The sequence below is a fragment of the Chlamydotis macqueenii genome, chromosome Z, assembly GCF_036417535.1.
Source record: "Chlamydotis macqueenii isolate bChlMac1 chromosome Z, bChlMac1.mat, whole genome shotgun sequence".
In the NCBI taxonomy this organism is placed as follows: Eukaryota; Metazoa; Chordata; class Aves; order Otidiformes; family Otididae; genus Chlamydotis; species Chlamydotis macqueenii.
The window spans coordinates 2,581,874-2,605,590 of NC_141593.1; the positions used below are offsets into that span (position 1 = coordinate 2,581,874).

General features: G+C 44.9%; 1 protein-coding gene across 1 annotated transcript in view; it reads left to right on the forward strand.

Annotated features, from left to right (window-relative positions):
* The window catches only part of LOXHD1 (lipoxygenase homology PLAT domains 1), a gene marked incomplete at its 5' end in the record, with an annotated part of 126,386 nt that overhangs the window by 99,739 nt on the left and 2,930 nt on the right, over nt 1-23,717 (forward strand). The window contains 5 exons of the mRNA XM_086770808.1: nt 4,488-4,665; nt 9,432-9,617; nt 20,534-20,704; nt 21,765-21,903; nt 23,337-23,498. Of these exons, the coding sequence (XP_086626934.1) occupies nt 4,488-4,665; nt 9,432-9,617; nt 20,534-20,704; nt 21,765-21,903; nt 23,337-23,498 (836 nt within the window). The remainder of the gene's footprint in view (nt 1-4,487; nt 4,666-9,431; nt 9,618-20,533; nt 20,705-21,764; nt 21,904-23,336; nt 23,499-23,717) is intronic.

Sequence of the window (23,717 nt, forward strand, 5' to 3'; positions counted from 1 at the left end):
TCAACCTAAAGCTGAATCTGACATTCTTCCACATCGACGCTACCACGACACTGCTTTGTGTTTCTGAAAAATCAGAGAATAGAATAATGAAATTACAGAATGGTTTGGGTTGGAAGGGTCCTTTAAAGGCCATCCGGTCCAACCCCCCTGCAAGGAGCAGGGACATCTCCAACCAGATCAGGTTGCTCAGAGCCCCGGCCAACCTGGCCTGGAATGTTTCCAGGGATGGGGCATCCACCACCTCTCTGGGCAACCTGGGCCTGTGCCTCACCACCTTCAGCATAAAAAAATAGTGACTTCTGTTTAGGAAACTTATCTAAATGAATGCTTTGGAAACCTCCTCCTGCTGTAGCTGATTCCTCAGAGCACGTGGTGATTTCACACACAGCCCAGTGCCTTAGATAGGAATTTGAAAAGCTAGAAATGAGAAGGGATGAAAGCTCTGTGAGTGAAATGACAGGAATTGTAAGACTGTCGAATTCTGCAGAGTTGCTTCCCTTAGAATTTTAATGTTACTTTGTGCTGTCAAAGCCAGGCAGATAAGAAGCTGTCTTAATGAAGCACTAATTGCATTGCATTCAAACGTCACCAATAATCCTGAATGTGGGACTTGGGCTTTATTCCTTTCTTTTTCCTTTGTATAAAGGAGATTAAGAGCATTTGACACAATTCATTGTGTAGCTGAAGCTGGCTGTTGTTCTTTGCAACAGAGGAAAGTCTTTTTGTTTTACAATCAGAGGACCCTGTTTTTAAGCGAAGACTAACGGCACGCAACAGAACCATAAAAACGTGTGGTTGAGTCTTCAAAAATGAAACCCAGGGCCTTTGTATTTTGGTGTTTGTGGGGCATGAGCTGCTGTGGAGCATGTTTTACCATTTTACACTGCAGCTGGGAGAAAGCTGGGTAGCGGTAAATCAAATGATTGGGTGTTGCAAACCTTTCTGTTACAGCGTACGGCACACTATTAATTTCATGTCGCTCGTTTAAAGTTCCTGTCAGCTCTGGTATTTGCTCAGCTACAAAGAAAATGATCAACATCTTATTCACATACACTACTCCTGCTTTCTTTTTGTTTTTTTTTTTTATAGGTGTTCTACAGTCCAGTGAAAATCCATGCGTAATTAGTGATAAAGTTTGAGCTTAAAAGCATGCAGGATGTCCACAGCAAGTTCTAGGTATAGAATCACAGACTCATGGGATGGTTTGGGTTGGAAGGGGCCTTTAAAGCCCATCCAGTCCAACTCCCCTGCCAGGAGCAGGGACATCTCCAACCAGATCAGGTTGCTCAGAGCCCCGGCCAACCTGGCCTGGAATGTTTCCAGGGATGAGGCATCCACCAACTCTCTGAGCAACCTGGGACAGTGTTCCACCAACCTCTGCGTAAAATATTTCTTCCTTCTATCTAGTCTATATCTACCTCCTTCTATTTTAAAAGAATTTCCTAAATTTATCCTAAAAATATCCTAAAAAATAGTTTAGATGCAATGTAAAGCAGCAGTCTCATTGCTAAGCGGTAGCTAATTTTTCTGAGAAGAACAGATAGAAAATAAAAATAGTTTCAGCTCAGCAACCTGAGATGACTTTCTTGACCCTTATGATCAAAATCCTGCATCATCCTGTGTGTGTGCAGCACCTGCAAACATCTCCTTGTAGGATGGGATTCATTTTGTGCTATTTTAGTCGCTGAAAAAGCTTCATTCAGCTTTCACCTCTTCTACAAAACTATTTAGGCCTCCTCTGTAGTCAGCAGAGAAACACATCTGAGACAGGGAGAGATGCCTTGCACGGCTGTTGACCTGTCCCCAGCTTGGGTGGGACGTGTTGGTTCCCTGGTGACACCCATCTCTGACCACCGACTGTAGGGATGGCCAGCACCATGCGCTTGGGCTGGATGCCCAGCGATTAGGCGGTCCGTGCTAGGTAAGGCAACGCTTCCACCCTGGGAGTGGGCCATCAGCTGCCTCCACATCTTGTGCTGCCATCTCCCTTGAGCAAACAGAGCTCGTATATACGGATCCCGTCCGCTCTCTCTGGAGCACCGTCCCGGATCCAGAGAGCAGAGGCTGCTCACTCTGTCCGTGCAACTGCTCACGTGAAGCTGTGTATGGATGAAATTGCTCATCCTGGGTGAGGGGGTGGGGGTGGAAAGAGAGGGCGTTTTGCTCTGGCGCTTTTGGTAACCAGACAGGTTTTTCCCAGACAGCATCTGGAGCGCTGGGCATGGGCCGGTTATTTGCGAGAGGTCTGACCTCTCTGTCTGTGAGTGCTCTCCAGCTGGCAGCTGTAATCTGCTTCTACCCCCCGCTGCTTTCCTGACATTTCCCTGCAAGCTTTGCTCAGGACATTTTGCTGCTAAGTGTCGCGCTCATTTCAGCACAGGGCAGAGGTAGAGCTGGCTGAACCTTTTATACCAAAGAGTTTATGCACCAAGGCCGGGGGGAAAGGCATTTTCAGTCAACCTGAGATTATTCACGGTTCAAATTTGCACATTTTAGCCAAAGTAAAGTTTCTAGACTGGAGTCTTAAAAGGGTGTAGGCGTTGTTCACGCATCCTTGAGAGAGGAGACTTCCTTCTGGTCTGTGCCCCAGCAGAGAGGGCACCAGCTGGGGTGGTGGAGACCTGATTTCTGCTTGGTTCAAAGCAAGGATTTGATTCAGCGTCTCTTGACTCACAGAGCAGTTTTCTGACCACAAAGTAATAGCATCACCGGCTGTGAATAAGCGGCTTTTGAGAAAAGTGGGGCAGCTGCAACAGCCCAAAATGTCCTGTACCGCTGGGGTGAAGGTGGGGTCCTACAGATCCCTGTTTAGCGTCACACAGAGAAAAAAACCCCAGATGGGTGTCCTACTCGAGGAACAGCACAACTAGTGCTTCAGCTTCGGTGTAGCCACTGCCCTCTTTAAAATATTTTTTTTTTTTTTATAAACTGGAGCAATGTTCTTATTTTGACATGCTAAAGGCTCTGGAAAAGCTTGGTTGGGGTCAACAGAAGTGCATGGACTGGAACACGTGCAGTTTGAGGACAGAACTTGAGCACATTTTATCTGAAGAGAAGTTTTATACGTTTCTTAGGCTGGTATATGAGAGTGCGGCAGAAGGTGACTAAGATAGTCAAGGGGTTGATGCCTATGGCATACCAGGAAAGTCTGAGGTAAATGGTGTTTTTCAGCCTTGAGAAGAAAAGGCTGAGGGCAAATCTAATTGCCGTCTCTTGTAGAGGCCATCGATCCAGTCTCTTCTCAGAGGTGATCAGTGAAAGGGTGTGAGGCAATGGACACATGTTGCAACAAGGAAAATCCTGATCAGATATAACGAAAAAAAAAGAAAATCTTCCCAAGGACAGTGATGCAGCCCTAGGATGGAAGCCCACAATGTTTGGGGGGATATCCACTCTTGAAGACTTTCAAAACTCAGTTGGACATGGCCTTGCAGTTAGCCCTGCTTGGAGCAGAAGGTGGGACTAGACATGTCCAGGTGTCCCTTGTAACTTACCATTTTCCACATCTCTGTGATTAATTTATTCCTAATATCATGTCACACTTCTCTGACTCATCAGGGCTCGTGTTTCCATGGCCTTTGCAGAGATGTGCCTTGCAGATGTGCACTGTTTCTTGATGCACTGGTTCCATCAGGTATGGGCTCTGTTTCTGTTGGATGGTAACAAAACTGGTAATTTGCAGCTCTGTCCCTCCAGCTCCCCCAGTTTAGTGAGAATTTACTGCTAAGTTTTTGCTGTAGACAAGCCTTTCTCCCAGTGGATTGGTGCTCCACTGAGCCCACGTTCCACAGGACACATAAAAGCGGGTATTTTATTAGGTGTTTGTTGGAATAACTCACTGGCTTGTTCTAAATATGTTCTTGTTCTGTTCTTATCACCACAGCATCTGAGCTCCTTCTCATGACACATTAGACAGCGTGACTAATATCTGTTGCATGCTGTTTGTTCTGTCACCTTTTCCCAGAGGGAGAAGGGTGTGAAGCATTAAGTTTTGCTGGCCTAATTTTATCTTGTGCCTTGCTTTTAACTAGTTTGGGGTTGGTTTGTGTATCTCTACAATGATTGCTGTGTGTTTGCACAGAGGGGGCCGGCAAAAGAATGACACCGTGTACTTCAAGGGGAGGTAGTGAGGTTTTCAATAACTCTGTGTTACTTCTTCTTTAGACTTAATTCCATCCATACTATCTTCCAGGAAAGGTCTGACTCTCTTACAGATTAGCTTTGTCTGTAACTTAGGTCAGAGGACCAAATTTCTCCCCGTGCATGAAAAGATCCAACATTATGAAGACCGCTCCTCAGGACAAGTCACCACAGCAAATATTACCTGTGGCAAAGAGCTCATTTAGCCCAGAATTGGTTTTGAAACTGTGACCAAACTCTACCCATGTCCTACCACACTGTGCACTTCATAGGCTTGATCTTTGCCCTCGTTCAGCTGGTGGTTGACGTTCTGCTGAAGTGTTTTCCCCTATTTTGCCTCTTCACAGATCACCCTGAAGAACCTGACTAATCAAGAAGTGGCCACATTTACGTATGGTGAATGGCTGTCAAAGCTGAAAAATCCTAAGGGAAGTCTTGTGTGTGAGATGCCAGCTGTGATAAATGAGGAGCAGATGATGGAGGACACCACATACACTCTTCAGGTTAAAACCAGCGATGTTGGAGGCAAGTCCATGGTGGATATTTCATGACTTTTCTAGTATGAAGTTTGATTTTTAGCAATGGCAAACATCTCCTACTTAATTTGAAATTATGTTTAAAAATGCATAATTTAGCCCTACTATGCTGGAACACCTCCATTTTGGATGGCTGTTCATCATAACTGCTACTCTGTGGGATTCATCCTTATCTGAGCACTGGGCATAAAATGTTTGGGCTTCTTCTGAAGACACTTTAACAGAACCTATTGCTAGATCATGTTGCAATGGTCAGGAGGCCCCTTTTTCTTTTTGGTCAGGTCAGGTCCATCCACGTAGGATAGAAAAAAAGGGCTACAGTCAAAGCTGGTGGGGTCCAAGTTTTCAGTCAGCACTATCTGCTTTGGCCAAAGAGAGGAGCAATAATTCACCCTCCGTTTCAAAGCATTTTGAGACCATTTATCTCAGGCCTTGCAAAACCATCCCTAAATGCACACCAGAGAGAAGAGGTGGAACGGAGTATAAAACAATCTGTAGAGCTTCGAGAGCCAAGAAATGGGATTTCTCTGTCATTTCCTGGGATCGCTGCCTCTTCTCATGAGAACTTCTGTCAGGCTGCTGGATGAAAGCTGCAACCACATACAAGCTGCCTCGTGCCAAAACGGGGCAAGTTAGACATTATCTTGCAGACAGCTTGTTTGAAAGGTTGAGCCTCAAAGGGGACTCTGCCACACCAGTTCACATAATCATGTCCTGATCTCTACCTCTTATTCTATTTTTTTTTAATTTTCTTTCTGGATTTACCAGTGGTAATTTATGCAGCCTGTGAGGTGTGATCTGAGAATATAAAAATTCCCCTGGCAGAGTGTCTTTGTACCACCTGACCATTTTTGATCTATCTATCTGCTCTGCCTGCTGCTGGTCTGGAAAACATGTAGTGACATACAAAAAAACAAAAGAGAGAGGAAGATTTGTTCATGTATGTGGCAATCCATCTAGTATAATGGAAGATCTTTCTGTGACCTTTTTGTGAAATCTGTCCCTACCTCACCGAGGCAATGGAAAGAGAAACGAGAGGAGACTAGAAGATGACAGCAACAGCAGACAGATCTGCCCTTCCCATTGAATGAAGGATGATGGGTATTAATGATGACACGTTTTATTTCGTTCCGAACAGTGAGGAACAGTAGGAAAGAGCGGATTACAGAGAGGTTTCAGAGAGCCTGTTTAGGATTAGATCACAGAGCACACTGACATAACGCTGAACTTGATCCAGCTTATCTAAAGAGGGTACAAGTCATGAACCCTCTCCCCTCTTTGACCATTATATATTCCATGATTACTTCCGGTTGGACCAATTCATCCTTGACATTTCATCTTTGGATTTCATCCTTGACATTTAGTTTAAACTTGTTATGTCGTCTTCTGCCACATTGACATAGTCTAGGGACAGCAATGCTCCGCAGTGAGTAGAATCAGACGTGTTTATTTCTAGGCAGAAAGTTTTTCTCTGCAACAGCTTTCAACTTTCCAGTGCACGAGAGGCGTTGAAACAAACAGCAAAAGAAAGTGTAGGGTAGGATTCGTCCCACCCATTTATCACTCTCACAAAAATTTTACTTGTAGGCTTAACTCCTTCCAGTCTAGACTGTCTGTGACCATTTCATCTGGGAGAGAAGTCTTAATCAGTGGTCTGAATCATCCTCTGGAGGGTCTCTGTCAGTCTATCTTTGTCAGATTCAGACAGAGCCAGCACAATGAGGTTAGGCTAGATGGCTAGAGTTAGGGAAAGTTAATTCCACAAAAAGTGTCCTGCGGCAAACTAGGAAGCAGCAGTCAACAATTCTGTTTTACTTTTTCCTTAAAGAAACCTTTGAGTTACAGCTTGGCTTTCCAGAAGTCATTCCAACTTGGACGATCACGTAACATACAGAGATTGCATCAGGGAAAGACTCCTCTCTTGCGAAGGTTGAATCTCCTGTCTTTCAAGGGTCAAATCCAGAGACCACCAGAAGTACCTCAGATGGCAGCTCTCAGAGTACCCACTGAGATAAGGACAGAAGAGGTTGTTACAGCAGGTACATCCCAAGTTAGATGGGTAATCTTCGGTGAAAACCAAGATCTTGATTTACTTTTGATCTTGTTAGAGAAGTAACTCACAATCTCATTTTCTTCAAGGTATGCCCCACAGACACAGCTGCAATAAGAGCTGGACCACCTGGTAGCTCTTTCTGTGGCACAAAAATGTCCTCACCTGTTAATTTAAATTTACACAGACTTTCTATATTCTATATGCAGGCATCATATACATGGTAATGCAATAAAGATGGAGAAAGAATAAATACTGCTTTCTCATTTTCCAAGGATTAATGAAGTAGGAGGTTTTTATCTCTGCTGTTATAAGACTAATTAGTATGTTGTCAGCTCACTACAGCCTACAAATTACATAATTTAGGACAGTTGGTGTCATTTCCTAGTGCCTTATCCAATTCTCTGTTAAGTCAAAAGAAGGACATTCTTTGGCCTCAGAAGGCTGTGACTCAAGCCTATAGTTTGTTTAAAAATGATGCAGCTGCTCAGCGAGAGTCATAAAATCATAGACATTTGTTGGTCTGGAGCCTCTGGAGGTTATTTCATCCATCTTCCTGTTCAAAGGACTTTTGCCAACACTAGGTCAAATCGGCTAAAAGTCTGACCAGCTGAGTCTCAGACACATCCAGGGATGGTGATGCCACCATCTCCCCAGGCACCTGATCCAGACCTCTACCATTTGCCTAAGAAATATATATTTTTTTTTTTCCTGATGCCCAGCCTGAACCTCCCCAGCAATTTGTGGCTGTGGCTCTGGGGGGTATAGTCTGACGTCTTCGCAGCACACGACCCTGTCGTTGTTATCACTGTCCCTCCACGTGGTCAAGGGAACCTTGTTCACCTGCCCCAGCTCATCTGCCTTGGCCTCTCCTCACAGTTGTATGCCCCAGCTCCTGTCCATCTTGGCAACCATCTGCTGAGCCCTCCTCAGTGTCTCGACGTGACCTGAGGACCCAAACTGGCACCATGGTCTAAATATGGGCTCCTCAGTGCTGAGCAAAGGAGATGAGAGCTTCCCTTCAGCTGTTGACCGTGCTCTTCCTGATGTAGCCAAATACATGGTTTGCGTTGAACACTGAGAACTTGCTGTTAGCTCAGATTCAGCCTGAATATGAATGTTACCTCTGGGTCTTTTTCAGCTCCCCAGTGTGTACACGTGCAGCATTTATTCAACCCCAGAGGCAGAACTTCGCATTTCCCCTTAAACTTCTTGGGATTTCTGCTTGCCTAGTCCTCAAGTTTCTCAAGGTCCATCTGGGTTGGAATCCAGCCATTCAGCGTGTCAGTCACTCCCCCAAATTTAACGTTATCTGGAAATCTGCTGAGGAACCACTCTGTCAATGTTCAGGGTGTCGATGATGAAGTTCAGCGCTGCAGACCCCTGTATCGACCCATGAGCTGTTGCACTCATTGCCAGTTCAGGCAACCACAGTTCCATCATCTCCCCATTTGTCAAATCTGCTACAGTTCCCAAATGTGCCTGACAGTTTCCTGGAATTAACAACAGCAAACAAAATCAAGAGACCCAAACAGATGAAATGTACATTGATTCAGCAATTTCTGTTCTTTTCTCTCCCATCTCCTGCTAATTGCTTCTGAGGGAAATGTCACGGCGTGAGGCCTTCATAAGCTTCTTCCTGCAGGGAAGGTTTTGCTAAGAAACAGTTGTTTCTGTGCTTTTTTGAGACCTTGCATTAATTGGGAGCCTGCTCCTTGTAAGGAAATGGACTTCAGTTTGCTTTGTTCCTCACCTCAGCAAGCTTTAGGGTCATAAAAGGTACAGTCAGATGAACTGCCTGAATCTCTGATGCTTTCTTTTCCTTCTGAAGTCCTTCCCAGGGAACTGCTGAAAATTAGCTGCAATTTAACGTAGGTGATTTTTCACGTGGACATCAAATGTTGTTTTGCTTTTTCTCTATATGATGCTTTTTCTCCTCTTTTTTTTTTTCTCTTTTAGTATTTTTTTCAGTCCTTGTATAAGAAGAGTTGTGCTTTCTTCCTAATTTCTGTATTAAAATAATTATCCTGAAGAAGTGGTAGCTTTCTCAAAAAGTTTTCAGTCCCTCCCAACTTTGTCTCTGCGTTACGTTGTGAATGGAGCTGTGGGAAATACTGTCCGTGTGGCCCAAAGTGGATTTACGATACTCTTGTGTAAGAAACAGCTTGGCAGGTGGTTGGAGATTTCAAAGCTGGGCTGTCTAACTGAGGGCAGCAGAGGCTGAGTTTCTTTCTAAGACGCATTTGGGTTCGATGTTCTCATTTTCATTTTCCAAAATTTAAGGGTTTTGAATGAATGACTGCCCACGTGGAATCAAATTTCTTTTATAAATCTGCTTTTTTATTATGGCATCAAAAATAGAAAGCAATAATTTTGGTCAAATTATAAATAATGCCAGGTAAAAATGTTGTAACGCTTCCAGCTAAAATATTCATAAGGTCACTGCAGGTGATGATTTGGCCTTGAACTCTCCAAAAGGCAGGTTGTGGAACTGCAGAAGGAGACCATGCTACCCTGGGGTGTCCTCCTTGCAGGATGCTGCAGAAATTCACCGAAATTTGTTGTATGTGCCCAGAGAAACTTTAGCATCACTGCAGCCTTTTCCTGCCTGCCTTTGCTGCCTCCATTTCCATGGAACTGGGAGCTGGATGTCAGCCCTACATGGCAGGCTGGCCATGACGATGTGCCTTGCTCTCTCCTTCCAGGAGCAGGCACCGACGCCAACGTGTCCTTGATCCTGTTCGGGGAGAACGGGGACAGCGGGACCTTGGCTCTGAAGGAGTCCAACAAGTCTAACAAGTTTGAGAGGAACCAGATGGACGAATTCAACTTCTCGGACATGCTGAGCCTGGGAGATCTCTGCAAAGTGCGGATCTGGCACGACAACAAAGGTCAGGTCAGGGTGGGAGAGGTCGGGATGGTGTTTTCACTCGAGGAAGCACGTCCTCCTCCATGGACGTGGGGCACTGTTCCCAGCTCTGCTGCCGGCTGGGTGATCTCAAGGGTTTTACCTGGATCCTGTGTGCTGGCTTTCCTGTCTAGACATAGCCCCGCCGTGCAGGAGACCATCTCCCATAGCATTTGCTCCAATGTGTCCCCAGCTTCAGTCCGAGCTTATGGCCACCACCACAGCACAGATAATGATACCTCCTCCAAAGCAAAGCCATCCAGCCTCTTATTCCAACACGCTGACTCTGTTAATGCAATACCTTTTTCACAGGCCAGTACAGCACTTTCCCAGCAATTTAATGCTATCAGCCTGACACCGACACATGGGGTAATGCAGCCTGGCATAACACAACGAGCTTTAGAAGGTGGAAGTAAAGATCTGTGTCTGTCTTGATTAAAATCACTACATAAGCCAGTGAGCGTGCAGTGTCCTGCTGAGAGATTCTGACATCTCCCTGCTGCTGGACACCCTGGCTGGATTCATAAATGGCTGAACAGTGCTCAGTGATGCTATCACAGTCATTGGTGTTGTTATTCAGGCACCGAGCAGCATCTCGTAACAAATGCATCACTCGCACTGCTGTGATGACATCTCATCCCATCCCATCTTCATCTACAGGAGGTGATCTTGCCTTAACAGTTACTTGCTCGCTAACGGCAGGCCCTTGCTGCAGCCCAAAGGTGAAGCTTGATGGCTCCTGTAGACCCACCTGGGTCAGCATTAATGAGGCGGTTTGGGCAGAAGTATTTATGGAAGTCCTGGGAGGAATGGCAGCAGGAATACACCATCGTTACCTGGTTGTACTGAGGCAGCTGGTTTGTGGCTGGGCTGGGGCTACATGTCAGTATGGACAAGTCCTGGCCATCATCTTCTTGACTTCTCCAAATTGTGGCAGATGGGGAAGGCTGCATCTCATGCAATATTAATGAAAGATGCTACCTCTGGATCAGACTCTCCCACTAGAAATTTGCCTCCTTACTTTCATTAAAAAAAAAAAAAAGAAAAAAATAATTCTTATTGTAGCCTCTCTCTGTTGTGAAATATGCGAAATACAACAAACCACCGCACGTGATGGTTTACTCCCAGCCACTGCCAGCTTTGGGCTTGTATTTATCACTCCCACAACACAGGACAATTTAGTTGATTGGCCTCTGTAATATCCTGCTACATAGCTGGTGCTGAATGCGGTAAGGGAGCTGCTTTTACCTGATTTTGGTTGCCAAAACACTTATTCTTGGAATTGGCAGTTTAGATGCAGAAATGGAATGGGCTATCAAGATACCCACTGGAGTTTTAGCTCATCAAACACATGTCTGTACAGGTGCAAGGGTGGTTCAGGTGTCCTTCTGAGTGAAGAAAAAAAATCAACACGGACTGCCAGACTCATTTTCAAATATACTAGCAGCTAAAATGTCTACTAAAAAACATTTTCCTCAAGAAATATTGTGGCTTCCTGAAAACTGGTCGTGCTAACAGGATGAAATACACCCACCAGATCAGAGCTGATCCGTAGGGCTCAGGCAGGCAAACAGGCTGGGATGTAGGAAGATGAGAACGGGGTCAGAGTGGGGGTCTGTCGAGCCCAGCAGCTATTTCCAACAGCAACATCACTGGGTACTTGAGGAAGAGGAGGAACTGAGCAAGCAGGTGTAATCCTTCCCCAGTCCTCTGCATCTTACTGTGTGTAGCCCAGGGCATCTCTGAAACTTGATATAATTTTTGCCCATTGAGTAACTTTAAGTGAATTTTCTCGTTCAAGTGCTTGTCCAGACTCTCCACAACATCCCACAGCAATGAGTCCCATGGGTCTGCTCTTTGCTGCGTGACAAGCAAATCCTGTTAATCTAGGTGATTTAGCTGCCTTTTCCTTCTTGCACGAGTGATGGGGGTTCACCTTCTCCGTGCCACTGATGATGCTGTTCATACAGGTCGGGGAGTTACCACATCGCAGCTGAGCTGTGGCAATTGCTACCTGCGTGCTCTTGGTTAGTGGCAAGGGGAACGAACAGAGTTTAGCCTTAGGCTAGGCAGTAAATAGGCTCAATTAGTTTAAATTTGCCGTGGGCTAAGAGCAGGTACCCAGACAGCCACTGCAAGTCAACTAAAATAGTAAACTATGTGCCCAGAACTGGAAAAAAAGTACTTCATATTTATGAATATAAATACACGTTGCAACCTCATATTCTCTTTCCTCATTTCCCTCAGACCACTTGTTTCCATTTTTACATAATAGTTAATAGAGTTTTTGCCAGATCTGCAAGCCTTGGACTAACCACATGCTCAGGTTTTCTTCAGAAAAAATGTACTTATTTTTCCCCTCCGAAGGAAGGACAACTCTAGTTTAAATCATAACATATGTTGTCTTCATTGTTCTTGCATTAGTAACGTGAAAGGCAAATCCTATCTAAAACTTCACACCATGCAGCGTGACAGTTTCTTGGGAGGGTAGAGTATTTATTACTGCTGGGATCCCAGGCTGTAGCTCTCCTTTGCATGTACGCCTGCTCTCTCTATATAATTTATGTAAATTGGCTGTGCCACTGGTTAGAAATTCCTGGCTCTGATTTTTTTTTTTTTGGAAAGGAGTAGTGGAGTCAGGGGTCGAGGGCTGTGTATGTTTTTTGTCGGACACTTGGGGGACTTTGGATATTAAGCAAAAATGTGCTTGTGTTTACCAATACTTTGAGGCATCAGATGTTGATCATTCTTTCCTTAGTTTTGGTTTTTTTTTTCTTTTTTTTGTACTAAATAGTTCTTTGTCAATGGTCTGTGGAAGACTCAGCCTCGCACTGTCCTACCCCATTGCTCCTCATATGCTGAATACGTGGAACATGACTGATGTTCTTTTCCTAATTGTCTTAATTCTCAGCCTCAATGACAGCATCAGCCTGTTTTGAGGCGTAGTAGGTGCCTTTAGCACCTATGGGCTAGTTAAGGGAACTGCTGACCATCACAAGGCTTCTCTTTCTTTCAAACACGGCCTGATTTCAGCATGTAGTTGACCAACCTGCCCCCGTTTCAGGACGAAATACATTTAAAAGGCTTGCCCAAGGTGGCTTCTTTGCCATGAAGTCCAGCTCCACGTCCACCCCCATCAGCGAAGTTTTGCTGGAGTGGCTTTGCTCCCAGTTCACATCCCGATTTTGTTTATCCTCTCGCTGAAATTTGACTGCAGCAGGGTGTTCAGAGTTGAAGAGAGAGTAATTGCAATGGCGAAGACCATCAGAAGGTCTTTAAATCGCAAACACTGCGTTTTCTTCCTCTGGAAAAGTGTGCCGGTTTTATGGCCCCACTTTAATGCTTTCAAATGCCATTTTTCCCCAAAAAACTGCTGAGTGGCATCTGTGTGTGAGATATAAAGGAGGGATGAAGCCCCCATCAAATTCCTCTTGACTTCAGTAAAATTGATTAGGGAGGAAATCAGTGCTCATTTGAAAACAAACATTTTAGAGACTTTGCAACTGTGATTTCAAAGAACTTGTTCCTGATTTTTCAAATGTTTAGAGCTCACCAGCAGGAGTCTGGTAACAATGAATGAATGAATGAAATGTAGTTTTAAGTTTTGCTCCATATCCTTTTATCTTGCCCCTGTTTACTTTGAGATACTGATGTTCGACCTCATATGCTTAGACTCCCTGAGCAAATTTCCAGACTCCCCATCTCCTGATCTCAGATAGGCACTATGTATTTTCTCATATCTCAGTTCATTTACTTCTACATTTATGCAAGATCAGTATCTGCACGGTTGTAGAAATGCTGGCTTTCTAAATATAAGCCTCAATTTTTTGTCTGATTTCAGGACTAAATCACCATTTTGGAAGAATGACTTGAAGTTTCTCAGTAACAGAATAATTTACCTAGAAAAAGCTTGTTGTTTTCTTTTTTTTTTTTGCTGCCCTTTTCTCCTTGCAACAAGGAGATATGGGAAATCTGGATTTAGCTCCCTCACCTGCCTGAGTAGATTTGAAACCATATGATAAGGAGTCTTTCTAAAGTAATTAATTTCAGATTCTCTATTATCTCAGTTGCCATCAGCCAAGGGGAGCCAGGAAGAGTCTAATTATGGATAAGCTAAATTTCTCTGTGTTGTTAAAGGAGCAAAGACAGAAGTAAATAACCAGGTTATGCAGCCCAACTTCTTCTTTGCCTTAACGGGGCTCTTCTCTCAGTTACACCGATGACTATGGCATTGTCTAATTGAGTTTTAAACAGCCTAACGGCCCCAGTGACTCCTTTTGGGTGGCTTTTCCAAAGGAGAAAGTATCTTATTCTCCTTTCTTGATCTGGACCCAACTCAACACCACCAGCATGCCCTTTTTTTCCTTTCGTTCTCTGAAGGATTCTCCATCTTGAGTCAGATCTCAAGTTGCCCAGGCCTTGAGCTCACAGCACGTGACTTTTCCAGAGGTATGTTTCTGCAAATCACAGACGTGATTCCAAGCCTTTGGGGCACTTGTAGACCATAAATTATTAAAAGAAACCTAAAGATCTGCCTTTTTAACCCTTTGTAAGACTTTCCTCAGCTGTCAGACTTGAGAAGGATTTTTCTAAGCCCTCTTCTCAGTGCTTGACTATTGCCTCATAAACTCTGTTTATCCATGGGGAAGATTTCTGGAGTATTTTCTACTTTAAATAAAAAGTGAGATGAAGATAAATGGACATGTAAAACTGTCCAAGGGGAGGACAGTCCATCAAGCCCCCTGTTTTGTTGATGGTTCCTGTATCTTTCTGGATGGACTGAAGTTAACACTTCAGAGGCATGCAAGCTGCATGCAAGCTGCAGACCTGTGTAGCACGCCAGCAACCACATCATGGCTACTTAGTCCTTCAGATTGCTGAAATCTGGCTTCAGCCCCTTGGGAGACCCCAGCACTGACCTGCAGAGCCCTCCTGACATGCCATGCACCTTCCTCTCTCTGCAGTGGAAGGTTTTTTCTTACACTCAACAGTCCCGTCACAAAGGTGTGACACAGGCATTACAGCAGAAGTGGAAGACACTGCAAAGATCTCACAGTCCAGAGTTGACATAAAGTAGAAAAATAAAAGATGCAAGCGCATAAAAAGGCAGACTTGGAAAGAAGGTGAAGACCTCAGTGTTGACCTTGCGCAGTCATTCATTTCTTCCCAATCTCCTGTAACTGCAGAACACTTCAGTACAGAGTGGAAAGAGCTCAAAGGGCCAGATTTAGCTCTAGAGTTACCATTCTGTAAAAGCTTCTCTTTTCTACAAGCCTCCTTTGCTCCTCCTGGGGATGAATTATCCTGCACCTTTATTAAATGCTTTTACATCAAGTGTGCCTCAATAAAACACTAGATGTGCTTCAATCGCGAGAATACCATCTGAGAAATTGTTGCATCTTCACTCTGAGCTGTTAAGTGGTTTTGCACAGGAGTGGTTTATCTGTAAGATGTGTGTGTGTGTGTCGGGGTCGGCGGGGGGGGAGGTTGTCTGAGAGTAATTTATGAGTGGTTTTTGACCTGAGTCAAGTTCTGGACTGAACAAGTCGCATAGACAACGGGGAGGGGTAGGAGCAGGGGACCTACATCCCAAATGTTAAGCTTTTGCTTTCTCAAAGGTTGTGAGAGGTTTTGCGTTGTCTGTCTGCTCTGATGAGAAATGTTGTGGTGTGAACTAACGTGATCCTAAAGGAGAGAGATACAAAACGGATCTATTTTTATTCTGCCACTGGTTTGCTGAATGACCTTGTGTAAATCACATCCCTGTACCTCATTTTCAATTATGTAAATCAGGGATAAAAATTATTCACCTTCTTAAAGTGTTTTGAGATGTACTGATGCAAAGCTAGATGCTGTAATTTTTAACACCTCACAATTAACGCTCCATTTCTAGTGATCTGACACTGCTATCCAAACTCCTACTGCTTTCTGGGTGATACCTGATGTGGTGGGGTTTAGGGATGGATGGTCATCTAACCAGGCAGGGTATAAAAAATGTCAGAGGACACCAGGCTGATCAACTGTCTTTGCAATGGTCATTACTTTATGTTTCAGAAAATGTGAAAATTAAAAAAAAAATAATGTAATTAGGAGGCTGTGCAGTGCTGGTTGATGGTTGTGAATGGCTGGGCAGCACCAGTTCTTCACTGGCCCTTGAGCAGTCAATGTCCCAAGCAGGATTTTTCTTTTATTCCTATGGGAACATAAGCACCGGTAATGACAACTATTATCCTTGATCAGGCATCAATGGTTTTCAAAACCAAACCAAGGATCTGTGAGGGATAGACAAGGGATGGAAAGGAAAATCAATTGATATGGCTACGAAGAGTGGAGACAGTTTAACTTCCATGGACACATCTGTATCCAAGCTTGGATGTGGTTCTGCCAGCAAGGATTTGATCCCACCTGCTTTTGCTTTGCGAAAAATAGTAAATATTCACTAAAGCAAGGTCAGGAACCAGGTGCCTGGTGCATGGTGAATCCACCAGGTTCGCCTCTTTATCCCTCTTTTTATCCCGTCTTCCCATGTTTCTGCATGTGTCAGGACAGCTTGATATTTTAGGGGTGAATATAGGCTGGGGCAGGTGGTGGCAGTTCCCAAGAGGGGCAAAGGAAGGTGCTGCAAGTTGGGGTTTTAGCTAAACAAAGCAGTAATATCATTATCTGTGTTACATCTTCTAAAGTCAAGACTTGATCGCGCTCATGACTGCAGAGACGCGTGACAAGGTGCTTACAATCCCACCTGTCTGTCCAACATCTGGAAAGCACAGACTTCTAGCATCGCCTGGGAAAAAGGCAAGATGGTCGTGTGAAGACCTTGCAGACGTACGCAGAGGGTCCTTGCTCAGCATCCCCCAGCTGTCAGCTTGAAGCCTTTTGGAAAGGAGGATAAATGGGACGAATAACTGTTCTTTTGGCTAGGGACAGTTGGGGAAAGGAGTATGTTTCCCTACATGACACTAAATTATACAACTGACAGAGTCAAGCAAGCAAAGTGATTCTGTTTTCCCCAAAGCTCTTCTCCTCCTCTAATTACATTTGAGATGTTTTGCACGCTAGTGAAAATGTCACTTCCAGCTGTGGACCGTTAAGGAGCCTACGTGGCACAGCCACGCGTTTTATTAGGGCAGGTTTGCTGCTGAGTGTTTGGATGGCAGCAAAACAGCCCTGGAGCGAAGGACCTTTTGTTACAAACACTGAACACTTGTGATGGTGATAGGGGATCTTCCACAAAGGCACAGTGGTGGCCCAACTATTTTAAAGACCGAGACCCACATTATCAAACAGGAACTGCTCAGGTGTGTGCTGTTTCTTCCCTTCTGCCCCAAAGCAGTAACGGAGACAAAGCCCACCATGCCCTCCAAGGCGTCTGTGCCGTTGGTTTGTGCGGAGCCCTTGTACTGTCGGTCAAGGTGCCAAAGGGACGCAAACAGATCTGCTCTGGCTTTTCTGCAACGGCTGAAAGTTAAGTGATGGAGCAGCTGTGGCCTTCGTGGTGGATCAGGATCCACCATCCAGCAGCATCCAGGGAAAAGGCTGATGAGCCATCGCTGCAGGGATCCGCCAGTTTCTCTAGCATGCCCAGGCTATGTGAGCAGTAGACTGAACCAATGCTTTGTCTTTCTTCAGCCCCAAACCAACCCTTCCATTGGTTCCATCAGCTTTTAAGTGGAGTTTAATGCTGTGGCAGTGAAAACCTTGATGTGACACCACTCCTGGCACCAGGGGACGTGGACAGAGGAGGAGGATGTGCCAGTATAGCATCCAGATGGGGTGAATCATTTATCTCAGTAAATGAAAAGCAATATAGAATACTTCTACAGCTTCCAGGTCTCCCAGTCTAATTTAAATGGCTAATCATCAGGAGGAGAAACAAAGAAAAAAGGAAAGAGCAGTTCTAGTGAGGGGGAAGAGAACTATTTTTTTCCTTAAAGCAGGCAGGAGGATGCTTTGAGGCCGCAGCCTTTTTCTAAGAGTGACCAGCCAGCTCCTTGATTGGAGGTACCCTCGTGCTGTAAAGGGACACCCTGTTAGTATTTGCTTTCCAGTGTTGATCCCCTGACAGAGCCCAGAGCTTGCTCTTTAAATAGCCCAGAGCTGATAAATGGTTTTTTTTTTTTTTTTTGGTAGGGAACAACAGGAAAAGCTACACTTTGTGCTTACTTTACCTTCAACTCCAACATGTGCTGGAAAGTCAGCTCTGTCCCGTCTTTCCCTGTGATAAAGCAGGTTTTTACTGCATCTCGTCCAGTCTCTTTTCTGATACCACTGATTAGCACTGAGCCTGTCCCAGTCATGCTGTTCACTGCTGGTAACAGACTAAGATTGTCAATTTGTTCTATCCCGGTCTGTAGTCATTGATCTCTCTAGCTGGAGAAGGCTGAGATGTTTTCTTTCTTTCATCCTATACTGTTTTAACTAAAGTTGTGATGGAAGAGGAGCATCCTCCTGACTATGCTGCAGAGACGTTCATTGAACTTAAATGGAAATGAGCCTGCCAAAAACATTAACGGCTGACAACTGCCAAGATGCTTAGAATAAATTTCCAGGCAGCCCCAAAGAGCGAGTTGCTCCAATTAGAGCATGGTGGGAGCCCTGGGGAACTTGGTAGGATCTGCCCAGGAGGCAGTAAACTGGTGAGGATCTGTGAGGGTATCGTATGCCAGCTTACCTCCCAGAGTCCCTTCATACCCTTGTTCTGCTGCTGGAGCCTGGAGGAGGTCTTGCATGTTTGGGTGGTGCATCCCGCTCCCCTGCCTGGGTCCTGCACCCATGGTGTTTGCATAGGTTTGTCGTTGGCACGCGGCACTGTCCTCCCAGTTCAAGGGACAGGAACATAGTGGAGAGAGTCCAGTGACAAACCACTACGATGATGAAGGAATTGGAGCATCTGTTGTATGAGGTGAGGCGGAGAGAGCTGGGGCTGTTCAACTGGGAGAAGACAAGGCTCAGTGTACAAGTATCTGAGTAAAGAAGATGGAGCCAGACTCTTCTCACCAGTGCCCAGTGACATGGCAAGAGGTAATGGGCACAAATTTAAATACAGGAAATTTCATTTGAACACAAGAAAAAAAGCTTTTTTTTTCCTCTGTACAGGTAATCAGACACTGGCAAAGGTTGCCCAGAGAGGTTGTGGAGTCTCCATCCTTGGAGATATTCAAAACCTGACCCTAAAACACAGCCCTGAACAACGTCCTTTAGCTGAGCTTGCTCTAAGCAGAGCATTGGACTAGATGTTCTCCAGAAGTCCCTTCCACAATGAAGTCCCAGACACAATGACTCTGCAGTTCTGAGCCCCTAAAATTTAAGGGGCAAATTGTGTCTTTGGCTGAGATCTATGCTTTGTAGCAAGTAATTTCCTGGCCTGAAGAAGGTTCAAGAAGCCCAAGTCCAAAACAGAAATGTCTATGAAGCTTTTAGAGAGCTGCCAGCTCATAGTGTGGAGGGATCACAGTCTACACGAACAGAGTGACTTGTTGACCTAACTCAAAAAGCTGCCATCATTTTCTATTGAGGACTAAAGAAGATGAATATTTGCAAATTAAGGAAGTAGGTACATGCCAGTGAGTTCTTGGAAAAGCAAGAGCTGTTTAATATCTCTGGAATGTAAATAATAAGTCAGCAGAGATGGCTCATCATGAACATAACCTTTCTTTGTCTGTCTAATAACAGGATTTGTAAGTGGAACTGTCAGAACCTCCCGTCCCCTCAAGCACAACAAGAGCTTCTTCTATTTCAACAATGAAATCAGGAAAATGTTCCCAATTGCCCTTTTCTTCATTTTCAAGTTGCTTTTTCACTGGGAGGGGGAAAAAAAAAAAGGAAGTAGAAAACTAGAAGGGAGCAAAGACTCCTCAGAAGGCCCTAAGGCAAAAGTTAGGTGATTTGGTGGTTCCTGCTGGAGCGCCCATCACTTTAGTCTGTCCTATGTTCATGTCCCGTCACAGCATTCACTAATTCACCCTGGTTCCTTGTCAAAGTCGGGATAGCATGAGGAAATTTCCTTGCATATGCTAGCTGGCAGGGTCAAAGAAGCAAGTTGTAATTTACCTTCTGACCTTCAAATTCAGATATGAAGGGTTTAGGGGTAATACAGGCTGTAGAAAAAGACACTAAACCCTAGAGCTTGTGACCAACTAGCACTCCCAAAACGTGAAAGGACCAAACCATACACATACTGCTATGTCTTTTATCATAGCTACCGGCATGTGTGGCAGAGGGGTGAGGGTTAGGTGGAACATGAACTCATATCTTCCTTTGGGCTTAAAGTCTTCTTGTTTCCCTTAAAATGGAAGGAAGAATCAGCAGAGATTTCTGTGACAGAAGCTACTCCCTTAGTTTTTCCCCCAAACACTCTAATTTCTGGTAGATTTCATGCTTCTGGCTTGGGCAAACAGTTCCGCAGAGCCCTGATTTCCCTGGGGCTTTGTACGGATTTGTGGTCCCTAAGCCACCGCAGTGCTTCTTCCTGGGACGGTTCCTGTCTCGATGTGTTGACAGGGTCATGCACGCTGGCCCTGGCTCTCCCTGCTCACTGGTGCTGCTACTGGTATTGCAGAAGCCCCATCTCGTGCAAAGTACTAGGCAAGAACAACCAGTGGTCCCTTACCCAGAAATCTAGGTTATACAAGACCATGCTCCAACACCCTTACATCTGATCTAAAGCCAGTGACTCCCTCAAACCGTGGCCTGAGTTTAGAAGGGGGATCAGGTTATGGTCTTGAGCAAGTCGACAATGCTTTTGGTATCAGAATGATGTCATGTTCACCGGTGACATTATCTGAAGCGAAGATGGATAATTTCCAGCAGCAGCAGGGTGCTACCAAGGAGGGGTGTCTCACCTCCTTACCCAACCTATGTGAAAATATAAAAATCTTTTTTATTTTGTTGTTTTACTAGGAATAGCACCAGGTTGGCACTTGGAATATATTGACGTGAAGGACTCCACCATGGACAAGACATTTCGCTTCCAGTGTGATCGCTGGCTGGCTAAAGGTGAAGATGATGGGCAGCTCATAAGAGAACTGGCTTGTGCTAACAATGACATCCTGGAACTGAAGGAACGGACTGGTAAGTTTAGGGCTGACTCGTGGCATTTGCAGAGGGACCTCAGAGGCCACAGGACCACATCTCCTGCAAGCTGCTCCACTACAGGTTCCCACGCAATAGGCATTTGGGTTGGATTATTGAAGGTACTCTTTAGTTTCGAAGGGCAATGCTGTGATAAGAAAGAAACAAATCAGGATTTATGAGGAAGAAAAAGATCTCATTCTAGGTTGAAACCTAAGAGGGGCCCATCTGCAACGCTTCAATCCAGTAAGCCGTAAGGACACATGGTTATGGTTTCATTAGAAATAATGGGCTTGAGTCCTTGAGGTGGAAAATAAGTTCAATCCTTAAAGCTTTGCAAGTAACATTGCTCTAGCTTCCTCCTTAACATGTTCTGGGCTACTGGCTAAAGTATCCCAGCTGAACATGACAGCTGAGCTTAACAGCCCATAGCCCTGGGTCGGCTCTGGGTAATTCCACTGGGTCCAAGGTGTCAAATGTGGTGAGTGAGCAAACAAGCAAGAGTTATTTAACTGCACTGGTGATATGCAAAGTGCATCTCAAGAACGCCTACATCACACTGCTCTTCTTTAGGAAAGTCCTGGAGAGTCAATAATCACATCGCCTCAGTCTGATTTCACTCTGCCCCTGCGAAAAACCAGCCTCGTGGTCACTGTTTTGGGTACTTACGTGCCACCGTAGCATCTGAGCACATGGATACCCTCACTGTCCCTGTTAGGAACAGTGGCACAAAAACTGTAGGGTTTGGGCTGCTTAGCACAGCAGAGAACTGGACACAGCTTGTTGAAGAGCAGCTCCATCCACTCTTGCTAACTGATCGAGCGCTACTCGTATTTTCCATGCACTCTATCCCTGCATGAAATCCAAAACACGTAGAAGTCAAAAGTCCCACAGATTTTGGCATGATTACATCTTTATTTTTTTTGCAAATGCTTTCTTGTGAGCTGTGATAAGTATTAGGAAAAAAGTTTTTAAGCAAATTGACTGCCAAATGAAGAGATCTTTCTGGCCATCTGCTCTTCCTTTTCTGTTTAACGTGTGTGTTAATTATGCATTAAAGCCTATGAGGTTGTCACAGTAACAAGCGACAGAGAGGACGCAGAAACAAAGGAAAACATCTGGATCATCTTAGAAGGCAAGCTGGGCCGCTCGAAAGAATTCCTTATGGAAAACTCCTCCAAGAAAAGGCGATTTGAAAGGTAGTGGGACTGGATGGGGGGTCAGAGGAACTCCCCACCAGCTGTGTTTGTGTGTCTTCTGCAAATGCCACCTCTTCTCCAGAATGGTCTACAGAGTTGTGTTTGTGCCATGCTGTTTCTCATCCTCCTTCCAAAAAGCCTAACGTCTTCTCACCTGGAGTAAAAGGAAGATGTAAAATTAGTTTCTGACGGAGCAGGTTTAAAAATGACAAGAAAAAGCATTTGTTGAGAGGAAATGTAGATGCTGCGTGTGTGCGTGTGTGTCCTTTTGTATTAGTACGTACAAATGGGCTTCTGGCGAGCCCCTGGGGAGGCTGTGTGTTTTTGAGCTGGGAGGAGCAGAAGGAAGCCGGAGGTGTTTTTAGTTCCTTTTGCAGCATCTCACTGGCAGTGGGAATCAGACAGAAAGTGAAAATAGTTGGAGGCTAAATGTTGTCAGAGCTGCTCAGATTCGACTTTCCAGACGGTTCTGGGGCGTAAGGCTGAAAGATCACTGTCGCGTGAGGAAAGCCAAATATCAGCCCCGTGCGCAGACGAGCTGGAGGCGGATCTATGTAATGTGGGCAATGTTCCTTTTCCCATGCGGGACCAAGGTGCTCTAGATGTGAGGCGGGTTTTCTATTTTGTTTAAGGACACAGCACGCCCTTAGGAGACAGGAACCTCTTCAAAATCACGGACACTGCTGATGTGCGGTTGCTTTGCAGGGAGGAACGGTGTTTCTTGCGAGTCTGTAAAGGAAGGTGAAATTGCAACTGATGTGGACTCTAGTATGAATGGCTGACATTTCATGTGAAATGTGAAAGACCAGGAGGAACTTCCTCCCAGCCTTCGGCCGATGGTGTCTACAGTGGAGTTAAAGACACCACTCTCCGAAGTGTTAGTCACAGCCCATCCTTGGAGGCAGGTTGGAATAAGGAATTGTGCAAGGAGATAAACCTGATAGATACACAGGGGACATGACAGGGAGCCAGCCAAAGGTTTGACAGAGACCTATTGTTTCTCTAAACAGTTTTCAAGCTGAGCTTCAGGAAGGGTGGCTGAATTAGCAAATTTAAAACAGCTATGGTGGGTAGATGGGTAACAGATACAGTATCTGTCAAGAATGAATGAATTAGTGCCAGAGGGGATATTAGTCATTCTTCAGCTTTATCTATAAAGAGGAAAATTGGTTTTGTATGTGGAACAGCTCAAGTTTGTCCTGGGAAGTCCTAGTGGCAACAATTTAAAGTGTCACCTCTAATCAGAGAAAATACTAAATTTACATATGGAAATTATACTTTGTGTTGAATGGTTGCAGGTTAAATTGAATTACTTTAAATGAAGGCTTATCTTCTATCTTCTGTAGCCATGTGCAAATGACTTAATGTCCATATAAGGCAAGTCTCTGCCGTCCTTCAAGATGCTAACTGAAACTGCTCCCTGTTTCTTGTAGGGGAGCAACAGACACATTTCAGTTTTCTTCGAAGAACATTGGTGATATTGCAGCCATCTGTGTCGGTCACTGCCCGAAAGATGGGAAGAAGTCATCTGCAAAAGCTGATATCTTCTGGCATGTCCAAGAGATCATCATAACGGAGATGGAGCTTTGCAACAAGTAAGTGCCTTCTCATCTGCAAGGAGCCGCTGCAGGAGGGTGTGGAGATGCTGAGCAGCTCTGCATGCGTCCTCCTGAAGCATTTCAAACTTAAGCAATACTGGAAAGTTTTACCGAATCTTAATCCCTTTCTGAAAGCTAAGGACAAGCTGTCTGGTACACAGCTTCCCCTCCTGACTTGCCTGTGCAATTTCTGAGTTGTTAGCAAAGGCATTTGCA